The sequence below is a fragment of the Lissotriton vulgaris genome, chromosome 7 (assembly GCF_964263255.1).
Source record: "Lissotriton vulgaris chromosome 7, aLisVul1.2, whole genome shotgun sequence".
Taxonomy (NCBI): domain Eukaryota; kingdom Metazoa; phylum Chordata; class Amphibia; order Caudata; family Salamandridae; genus Lissotriton; species Lissotriton vulgaris.
Window position 1 is genome coordinate 1,244,237,421 of NC_141695.1, and position 12,827 is coordinate 1,244,250,247.

Genomic DNA, 12,827 nt, shown 5'->3' on the forward strand with positions numbered 1-12,827 from the left:
TGCTTTAAATGGGCCGGTACTCACCGGTACAGAGTACCGGCACTTCTAGATTTTCGGCCCTTGAGTACCGGAACTTTTTCTTGTAAAAAGAGAGTACCAGTACTCATGGGGCATCAAGCCAAGCTCAGTGAAATTCAGCATATACGAAAAAGAAGTGCGACACAGCTGACGAGTTGGTCGTTTTCCTGAAGCACTCTGATCGAGTGCTGCCATAGCAGAATAGGGTAGCATTTGTTTGGAGTCCGATAAAGGAGGAAGGTGGTGACAGACAGTGACGCTGTAGCCGGTGAGAATCAAGGCTTAGTAATGTGGGCAGACTCCCTTTATCCAACTTCAAACAAATGCTGCCCTATTCTGTGATGCTACAGGAGGGGAGATTAGCACTCGATCAGAGTGCTTCAGGAAAACGACCGACTCGTCAGCTGTGTCTCGCTTTTTTTTTGTTTGTATAGGCTAAATAGTTCTTAAACTCTGAGGGAGACACGTCATTGACAGCACTGATGTGCGAGCGGCCCCCAGTCTAGAATGCAGATTTCTGTCACCCCTTCTGCTAACTACACTGTGACTCTGAACAGGATTTCCTGCTCACCTGCACGTCAGGTTCGTATCAACCACAAAGAGTTTATGATGAGAAATTTCCAAAATTCAAGCCCCCGGAGAGTCGTGGCACATTTGAAACATTGTCCTATGTCATGCCTGTTGGATGTGAAAGGTAAGGGTGCAGGGGGAATTACAACCAGAAGCAATATTTTTCTTTTCAGTAATAAATACTCGGAGCAGAAATGAAAACTTTCTCATAGAGAGTGAAGTTTGCTTTGTGGGAAAATAGGTTGTGTTCAGAAGTACAGCAATAATTCTGTGTGAGTGAACCAGCAAATAGGTTTGCTTCATTTGTGTATCAAATGTGTTGCCTAAAGCAAATGTTTCATTATTTGGTAGGTAATTGATCGTAAGGACTAATGCTCTAGTTAAAGAGAAACTAACCACTTTACCTCAATAATGATCGAACCATACTACAGAGCACTTTGTGAATTGTTTTTCTCTGACCACGGAATATCCTAAGTTCTCTAAGACCATGAGTTGGCAGTCTGCACCTTAAAGCTCTTGAACTCACAAGGCCACCTGATCTAGGAAAGAACCTAGAATTTTATACCAAAGTCCATTGGCTTTTCAAAACTAGTATTTTATTGGCCTAAATTCTTTACTTCGTTTTTGTGAACTTTTTCAGTACAAGAAGCTTCCTTGATATTTTAACCAAGCTGGTGCTTCTCTTTTGTCCCCAAAATTCCCCTATGACTTGCACGGAGATGGTGAAAACCCAGTGCTGTAGTCCAACAGTATTATTTTTGGCACCCACTCTTCTGAGAAGGCAGAGACACTGCAGCCTATGGGGCGTCCCTGTTATAGGACAACTACTCTGATGTCATCTGCTTTCCTTCCTTTTTGCTGGGTTTTGTGAGTAGACTTAGCGGCTGTGAAGATTGGTGACCTATTTTGTGAAGCGTAATCAAATTGTTCTCAGGCTGGATTAGAAGCAAATTTGCAAGGAGTGGCTCAGGTGAATGTATGTTTTTCATCTCAGTATCATTCTGCATATCTGCACATCAATTGAATCTCAGTCAAATTAAATGTGTGCCTCTGGCCAGGCCCTTTAGCATTGCCAGTAGACCCGCCCCAAACCCCACCCCCTAGTCCACGTCTCAATTTGGTGGGTAGGCACTTATTTTTTTCCATTTAAAGCACTGGGTATAAGTTGACAAGGCAGCTACACTTGCAATAAAAAAGGATATAACTCTCTTCCTCCACCTCCCTGGGGACTTAATTCTGTTGCATGTTAGTATACATTGTTGGATCAAAGTTTCCCGGTCATTACATATTTCTCAAACTGAGCCGTGGCAAAGAACTCCTTTTCTTCCAAGTTTAATCGGAACAGAAGGACTCTTAAGCCAAAGTTATGTTATCCTATTCAGCAGCTTGAACTGTTCACTAAGGTCTGCATGTTTCATTTACCTCGCATAATAAAATCCTGGCAGGCACTGCAACAAGTTTTCAACCTTCAGGAAATCACTCAAATAAGCACAACAGAGCTGGGTAATAAGATAACCTTATATTTAATACATGCTCCTATTAGTGGTGGGAGATTCCAGCTCTTTTTGATATATCTGCCCTGTTACATCAGCGAGGACCCACTTCCTACAGCTTTACTTCAAATCCCACCATTGTGTCCCTTGCTTGCTGACTCACCTGTTGCTGACCTTCGTTTTTTCCATCTGCTCATTCTGGCGCACATACCACTCGTCCAAATCCTTTTTGGCCTTCTCCCGCCACTCTTGCTCAGCTAACTTCGAGGAAGCATCTAAAATTAAAGAGAAGTTCAAATAAAAGTAAAATGAACACCATCATTATGGAGTTTTGGCTGCAACCGCAAACAAGTCCAGCTTATATCAACCTGAAAAACGAAAAATAAGGAGACATTTCTGGATTCCCAAATAAATGATTGTGGCATACATGCATCATCGTCTCCTTGGTTACCTTAAGGATTCTGTGCTACATCATTATGTAAGTGTTCCATGATGCTTCACTGTGGTTATGTATTCTAGAATAGTATACAGTCAGTTAGCTGTTGGACCTGGTTGAATGATTACCCGATCCTTGTACCTGCTTGGAATAAACATATACTTAATACTTATTACCATCTGGATTAGTGGTTATTACAATTATCAAAGTCAAGGAAAATCTATTAAGAGGCTGAAAACAGTATTTGGAATAAGAGCTATAGACCAATGCCCGACGGGGACTCTTCCTGTCATTTATGGTAATCATGCCCACTGCCCACTACTGACCGTAGCTTTCTTCAACTCTCACTGGTCAAGCAAAATCCTTTTTTGTATCTAGTGAACTTTGTCCTCACAAAGAGATAACTTTCTCACATACAGTTACCTCCTTCCTGTTCATGTGTTGCTCTCTAACAACTACGAATGGGGAGAGAGCATTGGGGATAAACCTTTCTCCAGCCATCTTGTTGATGCTCAGAGGCTACCACCATGTGATTTCAGGTGACCTCTGCTGCTTCCCCTTTAAAGTCTCAGTAACCCTTGTGTTACATTCTACATATGTATTTCTACTTATTATTTACATTCATATTGTGTTTCTTTAAGTGCATGCGGCATGTTATGTTTCTGTATGGGTTCTGTGTTCCAACCGAGCTTTGCTCATGTATCATTCCATACTACCTGTCAGTTCTTTGCTGCTTTTGCCATGTTTGGATTACATGCTGTGCTGCTGAAATAAATCTCTTAAAACTTAACTGGATTATTACAAAATTTGGCGACGAGGACAATCTACTCCAGCCATTTACAGCACAGGAGCAGAGTTTGGACCCATTTTCTTCAATTATTACTTCATATGAGAGACATCTACTGGTTTCATTTGTTTCTATTAAAAAACGGAGAATTCGTTTATTACAAGGTACTGTGTTCAATTGTTGCGGTGCTACGCAAATTTTTTCTGACTGTGATACTTTTTTTCTACGCTTTGGGACTTTCTGTGCATCCCTGCATCTTTTAAACCCTACTGCTTCCTACGTGTCTTCAGTTCGGCTCACGCTAGCCTCTGGAGCTGGTTGGGAGCTTACGGCATTCACGGCACTGACGCATTGACGTACGCGTGTCTCTTTGGGTTGCTAAGGAAACGAACTTCATTCCCGGCACGGCCGCATTGACGTACGCGCGTCCTTGGTGTTGCTAAGGAACAGGACTTCATCTGACCGCGTTGACGTTGTTGTCCACACGTGTCACCCTTCGTTACTAGGCAACAAACAATTCACCGGAGCTGACGGCGCTTACTGTGTCTAGATCATTTTGTTGCCTTTAACAATTTCCAGACTAGTTTCCACGCCGTGATTATTTTATAGCGTGTTATTATTACAGCGTCTACTTATTTTTACTTCATGCTTCTCATCAGTTGCAATTACTTCGGATCAATGTGAGGAGAGACAATGAACAGTGAGGAAAAGCTACAATTATTGGCAGTTGTGCCATCAATATTTGTGCTGCTTATCTTACACCTTGTTTTTCACCACTTCTCTTAGACTGAATACCTTACAACCATTATTATTCTGTTTATTTACAAATATTACCAATTTTTATTTCTCTTTGTTTTACAATTTACGTTGGTTTGTGTTGGTATTTGTGTGTTATAATGCAGTTTGATCCCCCAGCAAAATTTTTGCAGGTCAAGGGTGATCCTCCCCTGCCGTGGTCAAGATGGAAGGAGGAATTCTTTAATTACATGAGAGCTATTGATGGGGAATGTATGGGTGCTGAAATAAAAAAAAGCATCTTACTTAACTGCATTGGTTTTGAAGGGCAAGAGATTTTCAGAACTTTACCTCAATCTATTCTACCTTTTGGCAGTGGTGAATTGATTAATGTTTATTTGGAAGCACTTAATAGACTAGAAAAAAGATTTAAAACTGTGGCAAATATTGAGCTCAATCGATTCAAATTTTATACTAGAGCACAGAAACAGGATGAATCTTTTGATGACTTTCTCACTTCTTTAAGAGCCTTATGTTTGCACTGTTATTTTGGAGCAATGTCTGACGAAATGATTCGTTATCAGATTATTGTTCATGTCAAAAACAAAAAAATCCAAGAGAAATTGTGGTGTATGGGTGATCCCAAATTAGAAGAAACTATTGCTATTGCCAAATCCACTGAAATGTCTGAGAAATGGATGGATGTCGTAGTTAAGCAGAGCTCTAATTTTAGCGTGTTGGACAATCACGTTTTTCCAACAATAATATTGTTCCTGCAAAGGTTTCTTCTATTAACAATGTTGAAGAGGTTAATCAGGAGAGCTTGATAGAGGTTATGTAGTCTCTATTGTTCAAAGGGGCTGTGTGATGTTATGTAGCAGGAAGTCACCCAAATGTGTTTTTCAAATTTTTACAGTTGAAATTGAACTCATGGTCGATTCAGGATCGCCATGGACAATAATTCCAGACAATATTTTAATGAAAAATTACAAGAAGTGTGTGATGTTTCCAATTTACAACATTCTGACATCTTCTCTGAGAATTTTAATGGTAACAAGATTGACATTGAAGGTTATCTGAAAGTACCTTTAATGTTTAGAGGCAGATTGGCTCAAGTTAAATTATATATTGCCATAAAAGGTGTTGATGTTCTCGGTTGGCATGACCAATGGGAATTAGGTATTACCTTAAATCCATGAGCAAAAGATCCTGTATCTCTGTGCAGTGAACAGGATACGGTAAATATTATTAGCCCCATCATAGATGGAAAAAATGACATGGCTTATTATTTAGCAGAGTGTTTTGTGACCAGCTAGGTAAGTTAAAAAATTTTGCTCATAAAATAGTCCTTAAGGAGGGTGCTATTCCTGTGAAACAAAAATTAAGAGGTGTTCCTCTTAATATCAGGGGCGAGTTAAAAGAGATGTTAAATGACCTATTAAAAGACAAAATCATTGAACCCATTGAATCATCGGAATGGGTTTCGCCCATAGTCCTAGTACGCAAACCCGATCAAAAGTTGAGAGTATGCATTGATTTGAGGGCTCTTAACACCTTAGCAGCTATGGAACGTCCAGCTCCAGTGCTGAAAGTTTCATTGCGCAGGTGCAATTGGAACGTCCAACGGCCGACGGCAGCACTCCCGAGGTAATGGTGCCGTCAGCCGTTGGACTGGGCGCAGCACTTATGAGGTTAATTCCAACATCATTGATTGTCATCCTCTCCCCAACATTAATGAGCTTATTTCTTTATTTGATGGTGCGCAGACCCTCACCACTTTGGATCTTAGGTCAGCGTACCATCAAATTGAACTTACGGAGGAATCAAAAAAGTACACAGCCTTTATTAGACCCATGGGTGTATTTCAGTACAAAAGGATGCCGTTTGGCCTGGCATCCGCTGCCTCAGTTTTTCAACGGGTCATGTTCCAAATTTTTATAGATCTCGATTTGTTTGTCAAATGTTTTCAAGACGACATATTGGTATTTTCTAAAAATGAGGTAGAACATGTGTAACATTTAGATGAGGTTTGCAGAAGACTAGAAAATGTTGGTCTCACTCTCAAGGCACACAAATGCAAACTATTCAGGAAAACGGTGGAATATTTGGGGCATACACTCTCTGGGGAAGGGTTAGTTCCCAAGAAGTCTAATGTGGATGCTATTCTCAATCCTCCAGCCCAGAGTAATAAGGAACAATTACTGTCATACTCGGGTATGTGCGAGAATTACAGTAAGTTTGTTGAACATTTTGCAACTAAAATGGAACCGTTAAGGAAATTGTTGAGGCAGTGTAATGCATTTGAATGGAAGGATGAACAAGAAAGGGCGTTTGCTGATATTAAAAATGATATTGTCAGGTCACCTACTTTAAAGCCTTTCAGGATGGGAAAAAAATGTATTATCACCACTGATGCTAGTTTATATGGTCTTGGTTGTGTCTTATCTGAAGTCGATGGTAATATTGAGTGGAACGTGGCATTTTCATCTAGGACGTTGAATGAGACGGAGCGCAAGTATACTGTTATTGAACGAGAACTTCTTGCCTGTGTGTGGGCTATTGAGAATTACAGAATTTACATTTGGGGAAGCAAATTGTCCTTAGAAAAGATCACAAACCTCTGTTATATATTTTATCAGTAGACGGAGGTTCGAATTCTACGGCAAGAATTGCACGTTTGGGATCTAAGTTACAGGAATATAGTTTCTCAGTAGAATATATAACTGGAAAAAAAAATGTTACTGCGGACTGTCTTTCACGTCCTCCATGTGGTAGCAGTAGTGGTAATGTGAATGAGCTCAAGGAAGTTGATTTTGTTTTAAGTAGGTCTGATGTAGTTTCTTCTCAGTATCAGGACATTACTGAACAGTTTTGGATGGAGTGTCAAGCTGATGATGATAAGTTCACTTTGTTAAAAAAATATCTCCTAGAAGGATGGCCCAGCAAAACCAACATTAGACATGATTTACTCCCATTTCACAAGGTCGCAGAAGAGTTATTGTGTGATGATGAGTTTCTTTTTAAAGATGGTAAATGTATTCCACCCACTGGTGTTCAGGATTTGATATTAAAGTTGGCATAAAAAACTCATCCGGGAATCTCTGCCATGAAGCGGTTGATAAGATTATACTTTTGGTGGCCAGTTATGGATAGATTCATTGACCGGATGGTTAGGGAGTTCAATGAATGCTGTATTAGTGACAAGATGTTGAAATTACATACCCCACCTCTTAGAACTATGAAATGGCCTGATTGTCCGTGGAATAAGATTGCTTTCGATATTTCAGGCCTATTTCATTTGTTACCGGAAACTTCCCGTTTTGCTTTGGTGATCATCGATTATCATTCAAAATGGCCAGAAGTGAAATTTGTGGCCAAGGCTACCAATGGTGCTGTTATTACCTTTTTCAAAGAAGTATTTGCAAGAGAAGGTTGTCCATCTACTTTAGTGTCTGATAATGGTGGGCAATTGCTTTCTTCAGAGATGCAGTCATTTTTGAAACGTTGCAATATCAAAAGATTTCGCTCATGCCTTTATGAACCTCATGAAAACGGACAGGTTGAGCACTTCTATCGAGTTCTTAAATCCTTTATATGTGTTGCCATCAAAGAAAAATGTAATTGGTTAAATGTCATTAGGGAAAAGCTTTGGACGTATCGCATAACTCCCTATAACAGCATGGAGATTAGAACTTTTAAATTACTTAAAGGAGGGTAGAAAATGAGATAAATATTTAAGATGTTTCAAACAAAGTTAATTGCAAGCAGGACAAGTTAGCTTTATGGTATAATAATAAAAGGAAGACAAGGGAACATAATTTAAAAGTGGGTGATTGGGTCAGGATTTTAAAACCATTCATGGTTAGTAAAGGTGTGAGTAAGTATGGCAGACCCATTCAGATTTAAAAGGTTTTTAATAATTCTGTGATTACAAAGGATGGTAAGGTTTGGAATTCGAGAAAAGTAGCAAATGTCCCATACAAAATGTTACGCAGGCTTGTGAAGATCCTATTCAGCATAAGAAGTCTGGTCATGAACCAGCATGTGACTCTGTTGCTTCTAGAATGAAAAACGATGCATGAGTCAGAAGGAGGCCTGTTTCTCTGCAAGATTTTGTTTATTTTTATTTTTTTGTTTCTTTTGGTTCTTTTGTGAATAAGGGAGATGTTACATTCTACATATGTATTTATACTTATTATTTACATTCATATTGTGTTTCTTTAAGTGCATGCGACATGTTATGTTTCTGTATCGGTTCTGTGTTCCAACAGAGCTTTGCTCATGTATCATTCCATACTACCTGTCAGTTCTTTGCTGCTGTTGCCATGTTTGGATTACATGTTGTGCTGCTGAAATAAATCTCTTAAAACTTAACTGGATTTGGATTATTACACCTTGTTGTGGAGATGTTCCCATTACTTGTCCCAGGATGACCCCCTTAAGATCCAGTATTTCCTCTCACCTTTTCTCGGTGACCCCTGCAACCAAGGTCCTGTCCTCCGAAGGTCCACAAAGCCTTCTGATATGCCGTCACCATTTTGATATTTGAAAGACCTTCTGAGGGCAATGTAAACTCATTCACTTCTCAGTCAACAGTCCTGAAAACTGTGTGATAGTCCACAATGACAGCACACCATACCACAACCTGTGCACCTTCAAGTTACACTGCTGCCCTTTGAACACAGTACTTGAGGCACAGTCCTTCTCCAGCTTAGTCTCCCAGGCAACCACTAAACATCTCTATCTATCCCAAGTTGAGTGCCCATCAGTTGTCGGTCCTCACCAAGTTCTTCCAGGCGTTGCTTCTGCTCTTCTCTCCATACGCGGATACTTTCTGGCTCCTGGGTCAACCGGTCAGCCCGGGCTATTGCTGAATATCCATCACCATGTCCGTTTGAATCCTACAAGGTATAAAGCAAGAATGTGAATCCCCATGAGCGATGCCTACTTTTCAATTCACCTCAACTCCCTTTCACTTTTTCTTTTTATTTGTGTGTCCACTCCCTCACATCCGCCCTCAGTGAGATGCCTTCAACATACAATTAAAAGGAGTCGGTCACAAACCCAAAAGGCTTCTAAGAGACGTCCTCCTGGCTTCTGAGATTGTGGGCAGATATACCTCTACTCACCTTCTTCATGATAAAAAGCTGAGTGTTCAGCACCCAGACATCTCCCTTCCTCATAACTCCTTCTTTAGCCTTTGACTATCAGCCTAAATTAGCTCACCTGGCTCATTACAGATCTTTGTCTTGACATCTCTAAAGCGTGACATCAGATTTTTACTGAGGAGTTCACAGGATCTTCACTGTGACATCAACAAAGACAATGTCCTCCTGCCCTGAAGCTCTCTAGCAACGTTTTTCCCACTATTTCATCATTGCTTATAAAACGGACACTCGTTGCAAATGGCGAGATGGCCAGCAATTGCCTTACTTATATCAGAAGGTCACAGATATATAGATATTGATCGTCATTGTCAAATATGGGGTGCTGTTCACACTAAAATCCCAAGCTCTGCAGTTTCCTTGTTGCTCCCTCCAATCATCATTTGCTTCTCCATCCCGCTCTTAATAATCTGGCTTTTTATTTTTGTACTGCCCAAACCGCTTCTTTTACTCGCCTTCTCCCCTCATTGCTCCCGCCGCGCCATCTGGATGTCAAGTTACGATCCTCTAGCTGACCACCAAATGTGGGTTGGCGTTCCCAGATGCAGGTGGGCTAGTGAGTGCTCTCAACTGCAGGTGACCAGTTCCATGTGGATGAGAGTTTGGTGTGCCTTCCTTAAAACTACATAGCAGGAGGATCAATGTCTCGCCACAAGATGACAAGACATTTTAAACAAAAGGGAATAGGGAGACACACAAAGGATTTATGAGGGTGGGCTTTTCTGGAGTTGGAGGTTGACTACGCTTATCATGAACCCACAATACCTTGAAATGAATGACATAAAATCTGATTGCAAAACCTTTTCTTGGTTTGTGAGTCCAGCCAACTCCTTTCTTTATCTTCATGTGCAGAGTCCTTCATGCTCGGGGCTTTGAAGACTCCGGACCTGATTTAGATCTCGGCGGACGGGTTAGTCCGTCACAGTGGTGACAGATAACCTGTCCGCCGAGATGTACATTTCATAGGATATAATGGGATTTATATTTTGGCGCATGGGATATCCGTCACCGTTATGATGGAGTAACTTGTCAACCAACATCTAAATCGGGCTATAAGTAGGGATGGGTTTTAGAGTGATACCAAGAGAGTTAGGTGATTAAGAGAGGGCCGCACTCTGGAAGGAAATGGGTCTATTGGCTGATTCAAATTGGCCTGCTATATTCTTTGAGTGAGATATATCCCGTTCCACTACCACCCCAAAGACTACTGCCTCCATCCTGGGACCTCGCCCCACCAAGAAATCGGAATCCGTCCACGACAATTGTAATATTAACTATCCTGTATAATGCTTTTCCCTCTCTCTCCCAGCATCCCCTCTTGTGTTATCCTTCCTATTGTTTACTTTGTGACTCTGTAAAGCGCTCTGATACCCTAACGGGTCAAGTTCGCGCTCTATAAAACGCTAAAATAAATAAATAAATAACCTGAGTTTAAATTCAAAATACAAGCATACACATTTTTACAAAGAAACAAGGTTAAAACAGAATTTATAGCACATCACAACCTAAAACAATAACGTTTGTGAGATTAAAAATGAATTTGTTCTAAATAACAATAAGATACATGTGTCACTATCCTGCACAGTTCATGATAAGACATAACACTGGGTGACACTTCACATGGATATTATCTCTCAAAAGACACAAACAAATGAATACCACATAAATCATTTCGGTTCTCATGCTTTGGAGAAAAGTGAACTAAATTGTTTATTTCACAAAGAAAGGAACACAAATATATTAACCATCCAAATAAACAGGCGTTTAAAAAGACCTGAAGGACAATACTTCTAAATTAAAAACGCAGTTGTAAATTCCACTACACGTTAAACAAATAGTTTAAATACATAGAACTATTTTTCAGAAGAATATTTGGACCATGTTGTACTTTTTAGGAAAAACAGGAAGACCTCTTTGAAAGCATATTGTCTTTTGTTGTCCCATAAGAACAAAAAATTGAGGATCATTCAGTTTTATAAATATTTGTATCTTTAAGTATTACTTCAGACGTGTTACTTTTTTAGATATATTCATTTTGAACTATTGTTTTAATACTGCCTGTTCTCTCTCCCTTCTGATACTCTTCGTCCATATTCCCTTTTCTCATCTTCATCGGCCATCCCAATACATCTTCTCTTGCTTCGTCCATCTCCTTATATTCGTTTTTAGAGTCTTATAAAGCGCACTCAAATCTAAGATGTCAGTACACTGTACAAAATATGGCTATGTCAGGGATAACTTGCAATGAATGAGTAGAGAACCCAGAAACTAAACACATTTGCGTTAGCTCTTGGATTGTAGCGGTGGGAAAAGGTGGGAGACAAGCAAACGAGAATAGCAGCAAAGGTTAGGTGAAGAGCACTCAGGGAGATGGCAGGCAAAAAAGTGGGCAGAGGAGAGAAAAAGATTGACAAATAGGAGAGAGAGAAAAAGTAGAGATGAATAGGGACAAACGTGCTATTCTGCAGACGGGAAAATGTGTGGTACTAGCTTATGTAAAGTATAATATGCACGTTTTTAGGTTTCTTTTCTCATAAAAAGGTCATAAAGGCCTCAGCAAGTCTCATGTGGACTGGGAAGGCATTACACATAGAGGCGCAGCAACTGAAGAAGCCTTGGATGGCTTCTCTGTGAATGCTGAATTCTAAAGTAAAATTCTGTAGGCTCCTTAGATTTAGGTTAGGCTGGCGAGTTAAATGTCTGATTGATATGTAGTAAGGTTCATAAAGGTGTTATGCCTTGTACCTATGCATGATTCAGAAAAGGGGGTGGTGATGAACAGAGTGTCTGAATTAAGCAGACCACTCTTACCCAGTCCAAAGATCAGGGCTCGATCCATCACCGTTTTTTAGCTCACTGCACCATCCCAGCTCAGAACTTGGCTATATGCAAATTAGTCTGACCCTGGCCCAGTGCATCATGGGAACAGGGCAGACCAAACTACCAAGTCAATTCTTATACTGGGAAGGAAACAAGCTACCGGGGACCGGTTTCTGGCATTTCAGCCGTCCTCGGCCCGGCTTGCTTGAATCCTGATGGTGCAATGAGCTAGGGACTCACATCTGAGTATACCCTTCCACGCTTATGGTGGACAAAAATGATTCAGAAAAGAGGGTGGTGATGAACAGAGTGTCTGAATTAAGCAGACCACTCTTACCCAGTCCAACGATCAGGGCTTGATCCATCACTGTTTTTTAGCTCACTGCACCATCCCAGCTCAGAACTTGGCTATATGCAGACACTCTGTTCATCACCACCCCCTTTTCTGAATCGTTTTTGGCCACTATAGGTGTGGCAGGGTATATGAATTTGAATTTGAATTTAAAAACATTTATTCAGCGCACTTTTACCCAGCGGTTTAATGGCGCTATGTGTGATGCAGTGGACGGCAGTAGCTGGAAGAGGTTAGGCAGTGTAAGCTTGCGCAAATAGGAAGGTTTTGTTATCCTTCCGAAACTGTAGGTAAGAAGGTGATGTGCGGAGGGCAGCAGGAAGGGAATTCCAGAAAGCTGGAGCAAGAACAGCGAACCTCGCTCCACCAGCCTTCTGTTTTTTAAAACAGGGGGGTAGCTAGAAGGGCCAAATGAGTGGAGCGAAGTTCTCTGCCTGGAAGGTAGGGCTTG

General features: G+C 40.7%; 1 protein-coding gene across 2 annotated transcripts in view; it reads right to left on the bottom strand.

Moving 5' to 3' along the window:
* The window catches only part of CLTB (clathrin light chain B), a 55,764-nt gene that overhangs the window by 18,225 nt on the left and 24,712 nt on the right, over nt 1–12,827 (bottom strand). For both annotated transcript variants that reach the window (XM_086931757.1, XM_086931756.1), the window contains exons 3-4: nt 8,823–8,940; nt 2,245–2,356 (exon numbers count right to left, since the gene is read on the bottom strand). In XM_086931757.1, coding sequence (XP_086787883.1) covers nt 2,245–2,356; nt 8,823–8,940 — 230 coding nt within the window. The remainder of the gene's footprint in view (nt 1–2,244; nt 2,357–8,822; nt 8,941–12,827) is intronic.